This window comes from Cervus elaphus, chromosome 25, assembly GCF_910594005.1.
Source record: "Cervus elaphus chromosome 25, mCerEla1.1, whole genome shotgun sequence".
Taxonomy (NCBI): Eukaryota; Metazoa; Chordata; class Mammalia; order Artiodactyla; family Cervidae; genus Cervus; species Cervus elaphus.
Window position 1 is genome coordinate 35,532,383 of NC_057839.1, and position 21,410 is coordinate 35,553,792.

Sequence of the window (21,410 nt, forward strand, 5' to 3'; positions counted from 1 at the left end):
TTCTCCAGGTAAGAATACTGGAGTGAGTTGCAATTCTCTCCTCCAGGAGATCTTCCTGACCCAGGGATCAAACCTGGGTCTCTCCAACTCGATGGACACGAGTTTGAGCAGGCTCCAGGAGTTGGTGATGGACAGGGAAGCCTGGCATGCCGCAGTCCATGGGGTCGCAAAGAGCTGGATGTGGCTGAGCGACTGAATTGAACTGACCTTGCATCTCTTACATTGGCAGACAGGTTGTCTACCACTAGCACCACCTGGGAAACCCATAACTGCATAATTATTGCTAAGTAAATTTTAATGTAATTTATTTAGTTCTGCAAGTTGCAAAAAGAAAAAATAGCAAATTATCAAGGTATATAATACACAGCAATAAGACCTCTCAAAGCATACATTTTTGAAAAAAGTAATATAACATTACTTTGTCAACAAAGGTCCATCTAGTCAAGGCTATGGTTTTTCCAGTGGTCATGTATGGATGTGAGAGTTGGACTATAAAGAAACCACTACAATATTGTAAAGTAATTAGCCTCCAACTAATAAAATAAATGGGAAAAAAAAGAAAGCTGAGCACCGAAGAACTGATGCTTTTGAACTGTGGTGTTGGAGAAGACTCTTGAGAGTCCCTTGGACTGCAAGGAGATCCAACCAGTCCATCCTAAAGGAGATCAGTCCTGGGTGTTCATTGGAAGGACTGATGTTGAAGCTGAAACTCCAATACTTTGGCCACCTGATGCGAAGAGTTGACTCGTTGGGAAAGCCCCTGATGCTGGGAGGGATTAGGGGCAGGAGGAGAAGGGGACAACCGAGGATGAGATGGTTGGATGGCACTACAATATTGTAAAATAATTAGCCTCCAACTAATAAAAATAAATGAAAAAATAATAATAATAAAAATTTAAAAAAAAAAAAGATGGTTGGATGGCATCACCGACTCAATGGACCTGGGTTTGGGTGGACTCTGGGAGTTGATGATGGACAGGGAGGCCTGGCCTGCTGCGGTTCATGGGGTCGCAAAGAGTCGGCCACGACTGAGCGACTGAACTGAACTGAACTGAACTTAAATATCAAATTTCTTAGAAATTATTTTTAGTGAAATCAACTTTTAATTTTTACTAGACATGAGACAATAAAGAACTGCTAGATATTTATTTGAATACTGTTGATTATTTTTATTTTAAGTTCTTGACATGTTAAATAACTTTTATTGAATTCAAAAAAATAAACTGAAAATAATTTTTATTTAATTCTCAAGCCCAAGTCATACACAGAGACACTGAGGATCTAACAATGATCCAATGGCAGCCAAAAGACATGAAGAACACTTCTTGCAAATATGCCTTGAGATAAATCACGTAATTGAAGTAAAGAAGCCATTTACTCACCACAATTTCTTAAAACTCATCTTATATTTTGTATATCTTCCTCAAATCCAATGTCATTACCACTCATGTGCTACCCAAAAAATCCAGCAAGTGAAATTAAATCCTAAGGAATAAGTTTCTGTTGGGTGAATTTTTACAGACTATTGTAATAAGCCAAGAATTTTTCGCCATCTTCACCAACAACCATATTCATCCTCTTGAGGACAATGTCATCCTTATCATAAATGTATAATTTAAAGCAACAATTATAACAGTGTGTTATGTAGTTTACATGAAGACTATAGTGTAAATGCCTGGGATTAGGATAAAGGCAATTATGTGGGTGCTAGTATTAAGAAATGCTTCCCGGATGGCTCACGCAGTAAAGAATCCATCTGCAATGCAGGAGATATAGATGAGGCAGGTTTGATCCCTGGGTCAGGAAGATCCCTTGGAGGAAGAAATGGCAACCCACTCGTGTTCTTGCCTGGAAAACACCATGGACAGAGGAGCCTGGCAGTTTAGAGTCCACGGGGTCGCAAAGAGTTGGACACTACTGAAGGGACTTAGCACACACTCACACATTCATCTAACACAGCTTAGCCCAAATGTTCATCCTTCATCTTTTCCTGACCTCCAAATCTAAATTCCATATCCTTTATACTTTCTCCTCAGTTCAGTTCAGTTCAGTTCAGTGGCTCAGTCGTGTCTGACTCTTTGCGACCCCATGAATCGCAGCACGCCAGGCCTCCCTGTCCATCACAAACTCCCAGAGTTTACTCAAACTCATGTCCATCAAGTCAGTGATGCCATCCAGCCATCTCAGCCTCTGTCATCCCCTTCTCCTCCTGCCCCCAATCCCTCCCAGCATCAGGGTCTTTTCCAATGAGTCAACTCTTCGCATCAGGTGGCCAAAGTATTGGAGTTTCAGCTTCAACATCAGTCCTTCCAATGAACACCCAGGACTGATATCCTTTAGGATGGACTGGTTGGATCTCCTTGCAGTCCAAGGGACTCTCAAGAGTCTTCTCCAACACCATAGTTCAAAAGCCTCAATTTTTCCTCACAGTCCAACTCTCGCATTCATACATGACCACTGGAAAAATCATAGCCTTGACTAGAAGGACCTTTGTTGGCAAAGTAATGTCTCTGCTTTTTAATATATTTTCTCCTAGCAACCTATTATTTTTATAACAATCTTCATATTTAATTAAACAGTTTTAAAGTTATTATTTCAAAAGTTATACAGTATGTGTGTGCCTAATTTTTAATATGTTTTGCCTAATATAAGTAAGCTCATGAGAGCAATATCTATTTTAGCCACAATTATATTCAGGGTTGAATTCATGCACTAATATATAGGTGGTACTCCAGGGTATTTTCAAAATGAACCTGGAAACAGTTTTTTAAAAATGTTTCCAAATTGAGGGTAGGTTTGGAAGTAGTTTAAATTCATTATCAACACTCTTAAATTCAAATTTTAATATATTGGTAAGAAACAGTGACTTTTTATTGGGTCACAGAAAGAATAAACACAGTTAAGCAATCAGTCTCACTTTCATAAATGTTTGAAAAAAAATCATGAAATCAAGAAGCTTCTTTGTCTTTGCATCACACACTATATCATGTCAACAGAAGTTAAATTTTTTGTCACTGTAAGACTGTCCTTTGTCATCATTTATTAAAAAATACAAATATCCACCAGAGTTTAGTTATTTTTAAAAGTGACTTCCTGTAGTGCAACCCTTGACAGTTTTGGGGGAGGGGAGGGTGTTCTTTTTCTCTTTTTTTTGTAATCCAGGTGCCTGACTTAAGCTTTGATTGCCAAGGCATTAACTGCAAAGAGTCGTCCACTTCAAACACAGCTATCTTGAATAAACACAATGCAGTCACATGACTAGATAAAGAGTCAGGCCACCTTCTCCACTGAGGCTCCTTTGTTTTGGGCCACAATTTTTCTCTTCTCAAGTTTTAAATTCCCGCTCTTAGGTTTTAAATTCACCAATAAAGTGTGAGCCTGGGGAACCTTAGACCTCCACCCTTGACCCCAATAAAAGAAGAATCCCTGGTGCTTGTTCACTCACTCTTGCACTCTCTCTCTACCCAAGACTTCACTGTGTGGTTCCAGGTATGCTGTAAAAATTCCAGTTTCTGTAAGTAATAAATTTGTATTTTTTCAAAGTTTCCTGATGGTTACTGTTAAAGGGTATTTTGCAATCATAAGAACCACAAAGCTAGTTGCACCACAACGCTGGTAATTGGTGGACTCAGACAGCTACATAACACCTCTCTAAACGCTTCAATTCATTCCATTTCTTCCTTTTCCTCTCTACTTTTGCTGTGTTGCACTGCTCTGGTAAAGATTCTATATATATCCTGTTCATGCCCTGTTAGACTTCCAAATACTTAACTAAAATAACTCCTCCCTTAAAGATCTAGAAGAAAATGGGTATTTATTTGTGTGATGCAAATTGTGAAGAGAGGATGTGCTCTATTTCTCATTGACTTTTACTCTTAGCCTGTTGTTAAAAACTGGAGATGTTTATTTGCCCCAACAAAACATTTCTTCCTTTGCCTTGAAGCCTCAAACCTAGCCAAAACCTCACTGATCTCTTACTTGGAGTTATTCTTTGTTCCATGCTTCATCTATTGCCCTATGCCCAGAGGATCACATCAGTGATCGTTATTAACTTTTCAGTAATTTTCCACAGCCTCAGTATCAGAATAAACATATTCCCTCAAAGCATGTCATCAGAACTATCTCCAGAACCTCACATCTCTGTAGCTTTTATTGCGTGACTCATTAGCTACTCACAACCCTGAAGATAAACAGTGTCCAAACAGCCCACTCACCTCTTTTAACAGTCACGCTTAAACTTTGAATGGCCTTTTTTTCTTGGCCTCTTCCCTTCTATCTTACAGGTTGATCCTAGATGGCACTACCTGAAGGAAGCTATCCAATTTCTAGCTTTCTCTTTCCGTACAACCCTAGGGGAAAAAGTAAGCCATTTTTAGCAAATATTTAGCTGATTTGTTAATTTCTACAAAGTTTAAGAAAGAAATAAATTTAGATTGGCCTTAGAAGAACAGATGCACAATACACTAATAATTCAGAATTTGGAATTGAGGGGGGAGAGATTCAAGAAAGAAATACAATGGCAGGAGAAATTATATCTCATTTTGAGGAACAGCAGATTTTCCAGTCTAGCTGGATGATGGTATATACAAACGAACAAAAGAAATACGTCTAAAGAGCTAATGTAGGGTCAGATTGCTCTGGGCTTAAAAAAATTAGGTGTTGGGATTCTATTCCCTAGTCCAACAGCCTTTTGAAAAAGAGCAACACTGAGATTTTGCATAGTTTTATGCCACTGGGAGGTGAGCTATAGAACTGAGCTGAGTTTCTGAACTACTCTAGCAAAGTAGTTCAGAAGGAATTACAGGAAGACTCCTAAGGCTAGAGACAAGTAAAGACACTGATAAGATCTTCATGGTGTGAGTTCATCGTGGCTGGAGGGAGAGCTGTAACTGTAGACTAGGTGAAGAGGTGGAAAAGATGCAAAGTGCATAGACAAGAGAGAGTTACAGGATTTAGAACCTAGCTTCACAACCCAGATAATCACAATAGTGTGATCACTCACCTAGAGCCAGACACCCTGGAATGTGAAGTCAAATGGGCCTTAGGAAGCATCACTACGAACAAAGCTAGTGAAGGTGATGGAATTCCAGTTGAGCTATTTCAAATCCTAAGAGATGATGCTGTGAAAGTGCTACACTCAATATGCCAGCAAATTTGGAAAACTCAACAGTGGCCACAGGACTGGAAAAGGTCCGTTTTCATTCCAATCCCTAAGAAAGGCAATGCCAAAGAATGTTCAAACTACCACACAATTGCACTCATCTCACACGCTAGTAAAGTAATGCTCAAAATTCTCCAAGCCAGGCTTCAGCAATACATGAACCGTGAACTTCCAGATGTTCAAGCTGGTTTTGGAAAAGGCAGAGGAACCAGAGATCAAATTGCCAACATCTGCTGGATCATTGAAAAAGCAGGAGTCCCAGAAAAACATCTATTTTTGTTTTATTGACTATGCCAAAGCCTTTGACTGTATGGATCACAATGAACTGTGGAAAATTCTGAAAGAGATGGGAATACGAGACCACCGGACCTGCCTCTTGAGAAAACTATATTCAGGTCAGGAAGCAACAGTTAGAACTGGACATGGAACAACAGACTGGTTCCAAATAGGAAAAGGAGTATGTCCAGGCTGTATATAGTCACCCTGCTTATTAAATTTATATGCAGAGGACATCATGAGAAATGCTGGGCTTGAGGAAGCACAAGCTGGAATCAAGATTGCCAGGAGAAATATCAATAACCTCAGATATGCAGATGACACCACCCTTATGGCAGAAAGTGAAGAAGAGCTAAAGAGCCTCTTGATGAAAGTGAAAGAGGAGAGTGAAAAAGTTGGCTTAAAGCTCAACATTCAGAAAACTAAGATCATGGCATCTGGTCCCATCACTTCATGGCAAATAGATGGGGGAAACAGTGGACACAGTGGCAGACTTTATTTTTCGGGCTCCAAAATCACTGCAGATGGTGACTGCAGCCATGAAATTAAAAGACGTTTACTCCTTGGAAGGAAAGTTATGACCAACCTAGACAGCATACTAAAATGCAGAGACATTACTTTGCCAACAAAGGTCCGTCTAGTCAAGGCTATAGTTTTTCCAGTGGTCACATATGGATGTGAGAGTTGGACTATAAAGAAAGCTGAGCACTGAAGAATTGGTGCTTTTGAAGTTTGGTGTTGGAGAAGACCCTTGAGGGTACCTTGGACTACAAGGAGATCCAACCAGTCCATCCTAATGGAGATCAGTCCTGGATCTCATTGGAAGGACTGATGTTGAAGCTGAATCTCCAATACTTTGGCCACTTGATGCGAAGAGCTGACTCATTTGAAAAGACCCTGATGCTGGGAAAGATTGAAGGCAGCAGGAAAAGGGGACGACAGAGGATGAGATGGTTGGATGGCATCACTGACTCAGTGGACATGAGTTTGGGTAGGTTCTGGGAGTTGGTGACGGACAGGGAGGCCTGGCGTGCTGCAGTCCATGGGTTCACAAGAATTGGACATGACTAAGTGACTGAACTGACTGACCGCATCCAGGAGCCAACAGAGAATTGAGAAGTGGTGATTCAGTTTGGCAATCAGGAATTTACTGATAGTCATTGTTCTTGTAGGATGGTTGTATTTATGACAATTGCAAACAGTGAAGTTAATAAGGAGTAGATGGTAAGAAATTAAAAGTAGTGAAAAATTTAGACTATTCTAATAAGTTTAGTAGCAAAGGGAAAAAGAAAAAGATCATAGTAGCCTGAGGTCCAAAGTAAACTTCTATTTTCTCCACTTGCGACTTTTTATCTATGATTCTCCATGTGAAATAATTTAATTTGCATTTCACTTTATCAACTCACACATTGACAGACAAAGTACACTCTAAAGGGCTTGTGAAATAGATGGGGTCATTAGTCTTGGCGCTAATGAGAAATTACAGTATTTTTGCTATAATGATAAGTTGGCGTGTGAATATTTAACATATGAAAAAGCCTTCAGAGAGTCAGCAGCTCCCACTGTTCATTATCTTATGTGTGGGGTTATTTTCTTGGCAGAAAATACTATTTGGTTGTGAATCTATCATCATTAGGAGAGGAATAAAGATTTTTAACAATACACATTCTCCTTCTGGAAAAACGATAATTGCTCCCTCTTAAGTTTCCATGTCCTGGCTCTAAGTTCCTCCTACACCCTTCTGTTTCTCTAGAATTAAAGCCTTTTTTACTGGTCAGTCAAATTTAAGCTCATTAGTAAATTTCTACATTGTGAAAATATGGAGGATTTTGTGCCGAAAGGTATTTCATGTCACCAGCCAACGCTTTATAAAGTCTGCTGTTGCTTAAAGAGCTCTGGTGAACTTCACAGTATGCTTTGTTTCTCCGCAGCATGCATCCGAACATCACTTAGGGAGCACTCGTGTTCTCACCCAGAGGTAGACCTGAACATAATTGGACACAAGCATTCAGTTCCTAGCTCTGAAACAACACCCATTATTAGACTCAAGTAACACTACTACTGCTTCTCAAAGCCAACTGGACATAGTGGTTGTATTGATCAGACTACAAATCTTTCCCTTTGGTGCTGTAGGATTCAGAAAACTTTTTCTGTAGAGGGCCAGATAGTAAATCTTTTTGGCTTTGCATGCTACATAGTCTCTGTTGGGACTACTCAACCCTCCTGTTGTAGTACAAAAGCAGCACAGACCATGACTAATCGTGTGACTTTATTCCAATAAAGCCTTACTTTCAAAATAGGCATCAGGCTAGAATTGTCTCACTGGCTTTAGTTTTCCAATCCCTGCTCTAGAAAAGGACCCTGAGTGGGATATGTCATTTAACCATCCATGAGAACACAAGATGGAGAATCCAAATACATCACTGAAAAGATGCTAAATTCTCCTTTGATGCCAGCTCACTCTTGCCTCAGAGACATTTGCACCTTGTCTCAAGAATTCCTCTATACAGCCTTCAGTTCTTTCAACCTGTGTTTTTCCTGTACCGTGACACACAATATTTTTACTTCTCTTTCTTATAGCACATATTAATTGATAACTCTTTTTTTTTCTTTTCTTTTTTTTTTCTTTTTAATTTTTTCAATTATTTTTATTAGTTGGAGGCTAATTACTTCGCAACATTGCAGTGGGTTTTGTCATACATTGACATGAATCAGCCATGGAGTTACATGTATTCCGCATCCCGATCCCCCCTCCCACCTCCCCCCCCACCCGATTCCCCTGGGTCCTCCCAGTGCACCAGGCCCGAGCACCTGTCTCATGCATCCCACCTGGGCCGGTGGTCTGTTTCACCATAGATAATATACATGCTGTTCTCTCGAAACATCCCACCCTCGCCTTCTCCCACAGAGTCCAAAAGTCTGTTCTGTACATCTGTGTCTCTTTTTCTGTTTTGCATATAGGGTTATCATTACCATCTTTCTAAATTCCATATATATGTGTTAGTATGCTGTAATGATCTTTATCTTTCTGGCTTACTTCACTCTGTATTATGGGCTCCAGTTTCATCCATCTCATTAGGACTGATTCAAATGAATTCTTTTTAACGGCTGAGTAATATTCCATGGTGTATATGTACCACAGCTTCCTTATCCATTCATCTGCTGATGGGCATCTAGGTTGCTTCCATGTCCTGGCTATTATAAATAGTGCTGCGATGAACATTGGGGTGCACGTGTCTCTTTCAGATCTGGTTTCCTCAGTGTGTATGCCCAAGAGTGGTATTGCTGGGTCATATGGCAGTTCTATTTCCAGTTTTTTAAGAAATCTCCAGACTGTTCTCCATAGCGGCTGTACTAGTTTGCATTCCCACCAACAGTGTAAGAGGGTTCCCTTTTCTCCACACCCTCTCCAGCATTTATTGCTTGTAGACTTTTGGATAGCAGCCATCCTGACTGGCGTGTAATGGTACCTCATTGTGGTTTTGATTTGCATTTCTCTAATAATGAGAGATGTTGAGCATCTTTTCGTGTGTTTGTTAGCCATCTGTATGTCTTCTTTGGAGAAATGTCTGTTTAGTTCTTTGGCCCATTTTTTGATTGGGTTAATTGATAACTCTATTTAGCCTCACTCTATTGGGTCTGGACTCTTACCTCTCCAGGGTCTGACTTTTAGCATTTTCCCTTAAGTCCAAACACAATATCTTAGGGAAAAACACATTTAATTTTAGGCCCTCAAAGAACCAACTAGAAAAAGAAGTACTCACACACAAAGGATATATTTTCTTACCCAGGCATAAAATATTTTCTCTCTTCTTTATTGTCTCAGATCCTCATGGCTGAAATTGCTACACCAGCGCCAAGTGTCCTCAACACTGGCATGCAGTACACCATTTTTCCTTCCTTCTTAGCTTAAATTTTCATTCTTTAAAGTCTCGATACAGTATAGGAGAAAGAAGACAGACTTGTATTCTGGGTCTGACTTTCTTTGGTCTTGGGTAAGTTACTACAATGCATGTTAAAGCATGATATCTTGGAATACTGGCTCTCTGCTATACTCCTATGAAACTTTATACTACTGAGGTAATCACTCCCACCATTTGGTGAAAACTGAATTTTTCTGAAGAATATTTGTTTTAGCTGCTTTCCATATTGAAGATATAATTGGTATTTTTGAAGACATTTTATACTGTTTTAAAAAAATTAGAAAAACATTTATTTTACAAATGAAGAAACAGCATCAATGAAGTAAAGTGATTTGTTAAAAATCACCTAGCTGGTGATTGCCAGAATCAAGAGGAAGTTATATCTCCACGTTTTTTCTTTCCACTAGTTTTGTCTTTTCCTATTACACTATTTTGTTTCACTTCACCTTAGCAAATACTCATATTAGCAAATATCAAGCTATTAATATATTGTGAACCTTTCATAGAATCATAATTGTCATTAGATGTAAAAAACCCACTTGACCACTGTTATTTTAAATCTTTCCAGATTAATTAATTTGCTTGATTTTGCTGGGATATAGAAATACTTTTTTGATAATAAACTTGTATCCAATAACCTTACTAAATTCATTTATTAATTCTAATCTATATCTGTAACTCCTTTTGGATTTTCTATGTACACTATCATTCTGTCTGTAATTCAATTTACTTTACTTTCTTTTCAATGTGATACTTTTTTTTTTTCCTTTCCTGATTGCACTAGATGAGATCTCTGGTGCAGTACAAAATAAAAATGGTGATAACAGGCATCTTGTCTCTTTTCTGGCCTTAGGAAGAAAAAGTTCAATATTTTTGCACTAGCTATGATATTAGCTACAAGGTTTTTTGTTTTTGTTTCATTTACTTTATTTTACCTCATACCATTTATAAAAACATAGTGTGACTGTAGAGAACTAAGGAGGATATCTAAAATATAAAACTATTGGATTCTGAAGAAAATTTAGGACTATATCTATGACTTCAGATTTCTTAAAATAATTTCTTAAACAAAAGAAAAACTATCCAAAGCAAAAATTATCAGAGGAAAACAGACAAATTAGATGACATTAAAATTATAAGTCTCTCATTTATCAAAAATACCATAGATAAAACTAATAGATGAGTGACAGACTGAGAGATCTGTAAAATCCGTATCTTATAAGACACTAATATCTAGAATGTATGGGGCACACCTGAACAGATAGAAAGCCAGGATGTCAGGTGAGAATGGAATACTGAAGTTCACTACTGATCACTGACATGCTACTTAAACAACACTTAACAAACAAAAAATGCCAGTAAGAAGTCTTCATAGGCTGCTAGTAAGAGTTTAAACACTTTAAACAGGTTTTCTGAAGAGCAACCTGGAAGTTTCTTGGAATTTTTCTCAAAGATTCACAAGGAATGAGTACATTGTGTTTATAATTGCAGGGAGATGAAGGCAACAACAGTGCTAAGAGTGGGTAAATAAAATGTAGTCCATACAGTGAATGTCTGTGTTCCAGTAGACATACACTGCATAAGGCTCAGAAGCATAATGTTGAATGAAGAAAGTAAGAAATCAAATAAAACTTTTAGCAAAATGCCATTTGTGTAAATTACAAAAATACTCATGGAAAATGAGACTTTGTGTTTTTAGGGTATAAACACATATATCTAAATAACCATATGTAAGGACAAACATCAAATATACTAATAAATAACTAATCTGGGAAAAGAAATGAAACAAAATCACAGGGGAAGATAGTGAAATTAAATAAAAGATCTTGCACAGACCAATGATGATATGGTTCTGTAAATCATGGAATATGATAAATTCTGTGTCATTCAAATCTTTTAAAAAATATGTACTGTCACAAAATTATATATGTATGTCTTATATATATATATATGCTTTTTTTTGCATATGTGTATGTGGAGAGACACATATATGTGTTGACTGAATATTATATGACTGAAGTACATTATATGTGGAGTATGTACTCCAACCATGAATAGTTTTATCTGTTTATGAAAAATGATTTTGCTTTTCCTCTTCATGCTTTTCACATTTTCTAAATCTTTCTCAATAAGTATTACATAATCAGAAAAAATCTATATATTTTTTAATTAAATGGATGCATTGCTAAAGGAGAAGGCAATTTTAAGCAATTTATTCTGACAGTTTTTTTAAATGGAGTCAGAGATTTCTTTTATCTTCAGGAGCAATACCCATTACAATAGTCCTTGAATGGGAAAATCATTGAAAAAGCAGGACCCTGTGTAATATCTCACTCTCAAGAGATACAGGGTTGTTGCAGAGTTGTTTCAATGCTACCCTCTCAATTCATCCCACCCTCTCTTTCCTCCACTGTGTCCACAAGTTTGTTCTCTATGTCTGTATCTCTATTGCTGCCCTGCAAATAGGTTCATCAGTACTATTTTTCTAGATTCCATATATATGTGTTAATATATGATATTTGTTTTTCTCTTTCTGACTTACTTCACTCTGTATAACAAGCTCTAGGTTAATTCACCTCAACAGAAGTAACTCAAATTCATTCCTTTTTATGGCTGAGTGATATTCCACACATTACCATATGTAAATAGATAGCTAGAGATAGTTAGAGGCAAATTGCTATATAATACAGGGAGCTCAGCCCAGTACTCTGTGATGACCTAGAAGGGTGGGATGAGTTAGAGGGTGAGAAGGAGGTTGGAGAGGTAGGGGACATATGTATACTTATGACTGATTCATGTTGTTGTATGACCGAAGTCAACACTATGTTGTAAAACAATTTTCCTCCAGATAAAAATAAATTTTAAAAAACGTAACAAGGGAAAAAAAAAGTTGCAGGATTACTGCTGATTGAAGTAATCATTTCCAAAGTCCAGAGTTCCCACGGAATGTTTGTTCTGACAGTGCTCTAGGTGTTGTTAGATCTCTGGGACATGACCTTGTGTCAGCTAGCAAAGGGGAAAAAAGACTTGTTTGGATTATCCTATAAACCCTTTTCACTGTGAGTACCTATTGTTTCCTTAGCCATCTGCAGATTAGTTCTCTGGATACCACAAACTGGATACCATAATCTTTGTTTAAGGTAAGTGACATAATGATTTCATTTGTAATTTTAAGATTTCAAAATCGTAGATCATGCTTCCAACAAACTTGCCCTTTCATGCATGAAAATACATAACAGATTACAGTCCTTTATCTTCCTTTAAAAATAATATATAACTACTTTGCTTAAACTCAAAAGAACCAAAAGGTTCATATTTCTTAAAGAAGTGTCCTTCCAGAGACCTGCCTTGGTGAGTCAAGTTTTTCTACGAGATAAACTACATTTGAAAGTAAAGCAAACATACCTTTTAGCCAAAGACTAGTCATGTGCCTGGGCTCCCCAGAGAGCATTAGCAGCAGTAAATACAATTTCTTGAGCTTCTAGGGCATGTGCAGAAGGAAAAAATAAAAAATAAGAGACTCAAGACATTTACAAGAAGATGGAAAGGAAGAACTTGAACTTAGGGTCAGACCAGAACACCCTCTGAACCTGTCAGGTAAGATGTGCTGAACTGCCTTAGGAACAAATCATTCATGTGAGTCAAGGACTTGGGAAGGTGATAGATCAGAATAAAATGAATTTCAGTCTATGATAGAATTCTCCAAATGCTCACATAGCCATCTTCAATGGTTCAATGGAACCACTCATTTTTAGAGTTCAAGAGGGTTGACAATGAGAATACTGCAGAACTGTTGCTCTTCTACTATGCTACTGCAGTGGAAATTTTTTCTTAACTATGTTTCTCTATTCACTGAAAATTATTTTTGTTCCATGTTTATATGAAAATTGTGTGGTAATGGGCATAATGCCTGCATGAAATTTTAGATATCTCCAAAATGTGTAAAGATGTTAAAAATTGATAAATAAGGAATGATTTGATATTAGATGCTCGGCTATGATAATAAAAAATAAAAGAAATAATTATCTTTATTTGAATGAAAATTATTGTTTTAACATAAGACAATTTTTCCTTATAACAATAAAATGTTATAAAAGGAGAAGCTACTGATTAGCTACTTTATTAGCATCTCCTAAAATAAGAATCTTTGGCGTTACCATCTTCATTTATAGCATTTTCCAAGTTGTCTCAGAATCATATAGCCACAGATAAGAATAGAATATTTTACATGGATTCTGTTACTGAAGTTTTTTATGATAAGTGGAATAAAATTCACCTATACTTTTCAAGCTTTTGGAAGTTAAAACAGAGTGTCTGCTGAGAATTAGTAATCTCTTGTAATTCAGTTTTGCCCTATCATTTACATGCTGATCCTACAAAATAAGAATTTATTTTCTTTACAACTGAATTATTCTGGAACATATCTATCTATTCAAAATTTAATAAGAAAAAGATCAAATAAATAAACAACGAGAAAAACCCCTCTTTAGGTCTCCTTCCTTGCTGAAACGGTTCCTGCTCGAGAAGGTCCCAGTTTGGGGGTGGGGGATGGGATGGTGGTCTGTCTAGTGATTAATAAGAAAACTTCATATTGTTTAGAAGTCTTAGCTGCCAAGGGCCCTAAAGCCAGTAGAAAATCATTCAATCTCAGCTTGGCTCTGATGTGTACTGTATAGAACTCATACTATGTATTTGGTTTGAACCCAGCGTAATTTCTGGACACTCTTATCCCAAAAGTCTATGGTTCTGTATTGCTGAAGAAAACCAGAAAAGGTGAGTTACATACCAGTGAACTAAAATTGGGCTTCCCTAGTGGCTCAGATGGTAAAGAATCCGCCTGCAATGTGGGAGACCTGAATTCCATCCCTGGGTTGGGAAGATCCCCTGGAGGAAGGCATGATAACCCACTCCAGTATTCTTGCCTGGAGAATCCCCATGGACAGAGGAGCCTGAAGGACTACAGTCCATGGGGTCACAAAGAGTCGGACGTGACTGAGAGAACTAAAATTGGCAGGCAAGTGCAGTGGTCTTTAAAGGAGTCTCTTGTTTTTATGATTGAAACAGCCTACGGCTGTAGCAACTTACATGTATCCTATGGCTGATTCGTGTTGATGTATGGCAGAAACCAGGTCAATACTTTAAAGTACTGACAAATCTCCTCCAATTAAAAATAATTTTTTAAAAAAGTTTGGATAAAAATCATGAAAAGCACCCTCAGTTTCTATCTACCTTCTCCAGAGAGTGATAATGAATTCTATTTCTTTATATCCCACTCAATGAACACTCAAATATGTGTCAATTCCATTTTAAATTAAAGGACATATTCAGCCACATGTCAGTGGATTTTGTTGCTTTTATTCTGGCATTTTTCTCTGAGCTTGTAGGACAATTTGAAAATGTTTACTTTACTGACATCCTAAGTGACATTAAGTTAGAAAGACAAATGCCATATGATATGTGCAATATAAAATATGATACAAGTGAACTTATTTACAAGACAGACTCATAAACATAGAAAGCAAATTTATGGTTATCCAAAGGGAAAAGAGGTAGGAGACAGATAAATTAGGAGTTTGGAGTTAGCAGATACAAACTACTATATATAAAGGAAATAAACAACAAGATCCTAGTGCATAACACAGGGAACTATACATCCAGTTATTTATATATATATATATATATATATATATATATATATATATATGTGTGTGTGTGTGTGTGTGTGTGTGTGTGTGTGTGTGTGTGTGTGTGTGTGTGTGTGTGTGTGTGTGTGTGTGTGTGTGTGTGTGTGTGTGTGTGTGTGTGTGTGTGTGTGTGTGTGTGTGTGTGTGTGTGTGTGTGTGTGTGTGTGTGTGTGTGTGTGTGTGTGTGTGTGTGTGTGTGTGTATTTGGGCTTCCCTCATAGCTAAGTCAGTAAAGGATCTGCCTGCAATGCAGGAGACCCAGGTTCTATTCCTGAGTTGGAAAGATCCTCTGGAGTAGGAAATGGCAACCCACTCCAGTATTCTTGCCTGGAGAATCCCATGGACAGAGGAGCCCGGCAGGCTATATATAGTCCATGGGGTTGTAAGACTCAGACACAACTTACTGTCTAAACCAGCACCAGCATATATATATATATATATATATATATATATATATATATATATATATAAATCACTTAGCTGTATACCGAAAATTGTTGTTGTTGTTCTATCCTCAGTCATGTCTGGCTTTTGGTAACCCCATGGACTACACAGCACGCCAGGCTTCCCTGTCTTTCAGTATCTCCCGGTTTGCTCAAACTCCTGTCCATTGAGTCAATGATGTCATCCAATCATCTCATCCTCTGTTACCCACTTCTCCTCCCACCCTCAATCTTTCCCAGCATCAGGGTCTTTTCCAATGAGTCGGCTCTTCTCATCAAGTGGCCAAAGTATTGGAGCTTCAGCTTCAGCTGAATATTCGTCAGTCCTTCCAATGAATATCAGGACTGATTTCCTTTAGGATTGACTGATTGGATCTCTTTGCAGTCCAAGAGACTCTCAAGAGTCTTCTTCTGCACCACAGTTCAAGAACATCAATTCTTCAGCACTCAGCCTTCTTTATGGTACAACTCTCACATTGGTACCTGTCTACTGGAAAAACCATAGCTTTGACTAGACAGACATTTCTTGGCAAAGTAATGTCTCTGCTTTTTAACACACTGTCTAGGTTAGTCACAGCTTTTCTTCCAAGGAGTAAGCGTCATTTAATTTCATGGCTTCAGTCACCATCCACAGTGACTTTGGAGTCCAAGAAAATAAAGCCTGTCACTATTTCCAGTTTTATTCCCCATCTATTTGCCATGAGGTAATGGGACCAGATGCCATGATCTTAGTTTTCTGAATGTTGAGCTTTAAGCTGCCTTTTTTACTCTCCTCTTTCACCTTCATCAAGAGGCTCTCTAGTTCCTCTTCATTTTCTGTCATTAGAGTGGTGTCATCTGTATATCTGAGGTTACTGATATTTCTCCTGGCAATCTTGATACCAGCTTCCAACTTGAGCTTCATCCAGCCTGGCATTTTGCATGATGTACTCTGCATATAAGTTAAATAAGCAGGGTGACAATATACAGACTTGACGTACTCTTTTCCTATTTGGAACCAGTCTGTAGTTCCATGTCCAGTTCTAACTGTTGCTTCTTGATCTACAGATAGGTTTCTCAGGATGCAGGTAGGGTGGTCTGGTATTCCCATATCTTTAAGAATTTTCCACACAATTTGTTGTGATCCACACAGTCCATGGCTTTAGCATAGTCAATGAAGCAGAAGTATATGTTTTTCCTGAATTCTCTTGCTTTTTCTATGATACAGTGGACGTTGGCAATTTGATCTCTGGTTCCTCTGCCTTTTCTAAATCCAGCTTGTACATCTGGAAGTACTTGGTTCACGTACAGTTGAAGAGACGGGAATACCGGACCACCTGACCTGCCTCTTGAGAAATCTGTATGCAGGTCAAGAAGCAACAGTTAAAACTGGACATGGAACAACAGACTGGTTCCAAATAGGAAAAGGAGTACATCAAGGCTGTATATTGTCACCCTGCTCATTTAACCTATATGCAGAGTACATCATGCAAAATGCCAGGCTGGATGAAGCACAAGCTGGAATCAAGATTTCCAAGAGAAATATCAATAACCTCAGATATGCAGATGACACCACCCTTATGGCAGAAAGTGAAGAACTAAAGAGCCTCTTGATGAAAGTGAAAGAGGAGAATGAAAAAGCTGGCTTAAAGCTCAACATTCAGAAAACTAAGATCATGGCATCTTGTCCCATCACTTCATGGCAAATAGATGGGGAAACAGTGAAAACAGTGACAGACCTTATTTTGGGGGGCTCCAAAAATCACTGCAGATGGTGACTGCAACCATGAAATTAAAAGACATTTTCTCCTTGGAAGAAAAGCTATGACCAACCTAGATAGCATATTAAAAAGCAGAGACATTACTTTGCTGACAAATGTCCATCTAGTCAAAGTTATGGTTTTTCCAGTAGTCATGTATGGATGTGGGAATTGGACTATAAAGAAAGCTGAGCTCCAAAGAATTGATGCTTATGAACTGTGGTGTTGGAGAAGACTCTTGAGAGTCTGTTAGAATGCAAGGAGATCCAACCATTCCATTCTAAAGGAAATCAGTCCTGAATGTTCATTGGAAGGACAGATGCTGAAGCTGAAACTCCAATGCTTTGGCCACCTGATGTAAAGAACTGACTCATTGGAAAAGACCCTGATGCTGGGGAAGATTGAAGGCAGGAGGAGAAGGGGACAACAGAGGATGAGACAGTTGGATGGCATCACCGACTCAATGGACATGAGTTTGGGTAAACTCCGGGAGTTGGTGATGGACAAGGAGGCCTGGCGTGCTGCAGTTCATGGGGTCGCAAAGAGTCAGACACGACTGAGCAACTGAACCGATACCAATAACTGTTGACACCTAACTTGGAGAATTTTGAACATTGCCTTGCTAGCATGTGACATGAGGGCAATTGTGTTGTAGTTTGAACATTCTTTGACATTGCTCTTCTTTGGGATTGGAATGACCATTGACCTTTTCCAGTCCTGTGGCCACAGATGAGTTTTCCAAATTTGCTGACATATTGAGTGCATGTTTTGTTAGAGATATGAAAATCAAAATGGCAGTATTAGCGGGGCAAATATGGTTTTACTAACTCCATCCAGTAACTCACAGATCCTCAAGGCTCCACAGCACATGGGGAACCACTGGTCCAAGTTTTCTCTGGCATTTAGCCACATCTGAGCAAATCCTCTTGTGGTCTGGGTGGTGAAGTTCCAAGCATGTATATTAGTATTATTACAAATCGAATGAAGGGGTACATCTCATCTAAGAATGAGGAATCTTGGGCTTACTTGTCGTGTAGCTTCAACCTTATACCTGCTAAAGCCTCAGTCTCATCATCCCTAAAATGAGGGAGTTTAACCTAAACGTTTCAAAGACGCTTTCCAGCTCTAACTTCTCTGACTCTAAAAGTAGAGATAATGGGACAGTGAACTATTTAGCAAGCTGTTAATACCACGATGCCATGAAACTAAACAGAGCTTCAGAAAGAAAGGTTCCAAAGTCCTTCCCCAGTCCCAGAAAAGTATGAAAAACTGTAAGGAAGTACTAAGTAATACTTGAGGGCACTGTCTGCACAAAATAAGCAGTTATCTCAAAAAGTGTAAGATCATATAAAAAATTCCATTTTGGAATGGGATGAGATACAAATATTTACTACACACTTTGTCTTGTAGCCTATGACTCACAGTTCAGAGAAACTTAACTAGTACTGGGATTTTGAACTATGGGAATGTCCACCTTAAAAATCTTTAGAAATGGGGTTTATACTCATAAGCCTGTGAATTTATAGGTGTTGACTTAAGGAAGAAAAGATGTTTTCAAAGATCATATTTGAGGCTGTAACTGAGAATGATTTGTTAAGTTTTACCCCATGAATGTTTGATATGTATTAAATCATTTCTTTTCAGGATCTGGAGGCCCTCCAGGCATGGCCAGACACTCCATCTTGTATTTTATCCTGCTGAGTGCTCTGACTGACAAGAGCCAAGCCTGTTTCTGTGATCATTACCCATGGACTCAGTGGTCCAGCTGCTCAAAAACCTGCAATTCTGGAACCCAGACCAGAGAGAGGTGGGTGTGGGCTAAACCTGCAATTCTGGAACCCAGACCAGAGAGAGGTGGGTGTGGGCTTTGTAGCTTATCTTTGTGCCCTAGGAAACTTCAAGGACAGAATTAGCAAAATCAAAAAGTGCCACACTAAGCAATGAGAAAGAAAATATATCTGCAAGTATAATTTTTGCAGAGTACAATCTGCAAAATTTTTTTAATTTTAAAAAGAACTCATGAATTTGGGTGGAATTTGATGTCTTTTCCACATAAGTTTAAAGTGGAAGCTTTTGTTCCCTCCATAAAATTGAAGCATTTAAAAGAAATTCAATTAAGAATCTGTGCAATATTTTCAGTTGACTATTTGATTTACTTAGAATCACTACTTGGGCTTTTTTTTTTTTTTCAATCAGCACATAACTCTGCTTGCCTACAGTTAGTGAGTTAATTATAGAGAATTTTCTACTCATTAAACTGAGTCTAACAGGACCTCAATTGAGCAGCACCGCTAGCTATTAGCTCGATTGTTGGCATGGACAAGAAGGCAAGAAAACTGTGTTTTACTTGATAACATTTAATAATTCGCTCTTTTCATTAATTCAGATTATTCCTCCCCCACAGTTTCTTTAAATCTGTTAGATATTTCTGTTCCATGAAGACGCTCACGTGACTTGGAGGAAAAAAGGCATATATTTAATGTGTTTTAACTGTTATGGCACTTTTTAGAGATCTATTTTAGAAAAGTATTTTTACATATGTAGTATGAGTCTCATTAAAATCACCACCTGATGGCCTCAATAAACCATCCACTCTGGATATAAGAACAGATTTGTTCATAATACTTCCCTACTCAAGAGTCCCTTAGAGCTCATTACTGCCTACCAAATAAAGTACCATAATAAAAGCCCATCCTTCTCAGTTATGCTCTTCTCAGGTCCATCCCACAGGCTTCTCCACGGACATGTCATACTCCTTCACTGCTAATCTGTGCACAAGCTGTTCCCTCTGAATGCTCTTCCCTTTGTTGCCTGGAAAACTCACATGGATTTTTCAAAATGTATCTCTCATGTCACTTTCTCCTTTCATCGTTAGCCACACGGAGCTCTGGCTCTATCTCAGTCATTGTACTTACCACGCTGCACTGTCATCTTTTAAGCAACTTGCAGAAACTTTCTTCTCTCCTTTTCTTCCAGTCGCTCCCAGGAATTTCATCAGGGCCGGCTTCATAGATGTGTAACCTGTGCAGTCACACAGGATCCCTCTCTGAGAAGGGCTGTGGTTTGGCTTCATGCTCTGCCTCCTCTCTTTGGAAATTCTTAAGAATTTTTGAATATGTGTTGCTGTTCAGTCGCTCAATCATGTCTGACTCTTTGCGACCCTATGAACAGTAGCCCACCAGGTTTCCCTGTGCTTCACTATCTCCCAGAGTTTACTCAAACTCATGTCCATTGAGTCGGTGATGCCATCCAAACATCTCATCCTCTGTCATCCCCTTCTCCTCCTACCTTCAATCTTTCTCAGCATCAGGGTCTTTTCCAACGAGTTGGCTCTTCACATTAGGTGGCCAAAGTATTGGAACTTCACTTTCAGCCTCAGCCCTTCTAATGAATATTCAGGATTGATATCCTTTAGGATCGACTGGTTTGATCTCTTTGCAGTCCAAAGGACTCTTAAGAGTTCTCTAGACCACAGTTTGAAAGCAACAATTCTTTGCTTTCAAAGAATTTGAAAACTTTGAACATATGTCCCCCCCCACTTTCATTTTGTACTGTGCCCCACAAATTATGGACCCAGTCTTGAGTTCCATTAAGTGGTAAAAACTGTACATATGCTGGACTGCTTGATTTTCCATGAAAACCTCTTTCCTTTTATTCACTGTAATTGAATAATTTTTCTTATGGGGCTGGAGCCACAGTAAAAACACTGATTCTAAGCTGCTTTCTCCTCCTTATTATAGACGGATTGTTAGAGATCAGTACTATTTTGAAAACTTTTGTGACCAGCTTTGTACCAAGCAGGAGTCCAGAGAGTGTAACTGGCAAACTTGCCCTATCAATTGCCTCCTGGGAGATTATGGACCATGGTCAGACTGCGACCCTTGTGTTCAAAAACGGGTAAGTGACATGTGGGTATATTCAGAAAATGAGAATCACAGTTAAATTCTTGAATTTCCTGACAAACTCAACAATCACGGAAATGATGAATTACTTTAATTTCTGAAAATAAATTGTCCCAGCTTCCACTGAGGGAAATGTTTTAGGGGAAGGCAGGATTCACTTGACATGTTTTATTGGCATGTGAATACTAAAAAAAGTTCTTCCTGCAACCTCCCCCCCGCCCCCCACAACCCCAAGGATTGGTACTGCACTCACCCAGCTCTGATTTCCACTGCCTCTGCTCT

At 38.5% G+C, this 21,410-nt stretch overlaps 1 protein-coding gene across 2 annotated transcripts in view; it reads left to right on the forward strand.

The window, feature by feature from the left end:
* Nucleotides 1-3,435: 3,435 nt before the first annotated feature.
* C6 (complement C6) overlaps nucleotides 3,436-21,410 on the forward strand; it is an 83,475-nt gene continuing 65,500 nt past the window's right edge. The window contains exons 1-4 of one of the 2 annotated variants that reach the window (XM_043887886.1): nucleotides 3,436-3,514; nucleotides 12,443-12,500; nucleotides 18,871-19,033; nucleotides 20,967-21,123. In XM_043887886.1, the coding sequence (XP_043743821.1) occupies nucleotides 18,891-19,033; nucleotides 20,967-21,123 (300 nt within the window). In that variant the 5' untranslated portion in view covers nucleotides 3,436-3,514; nucleotides 12,443-12,500; nucleotides 18,871-18,890. Of the gene's footprint in view, nucleotides 3,515-12,341; nucleotides 12,501-18,870; nucleotides 19,034-20,966; nucleotides 21,124-21,410 lie in introns of those variants that run through there. The other variant, XM_043887887.1, reaches the window with a different exon arrangement.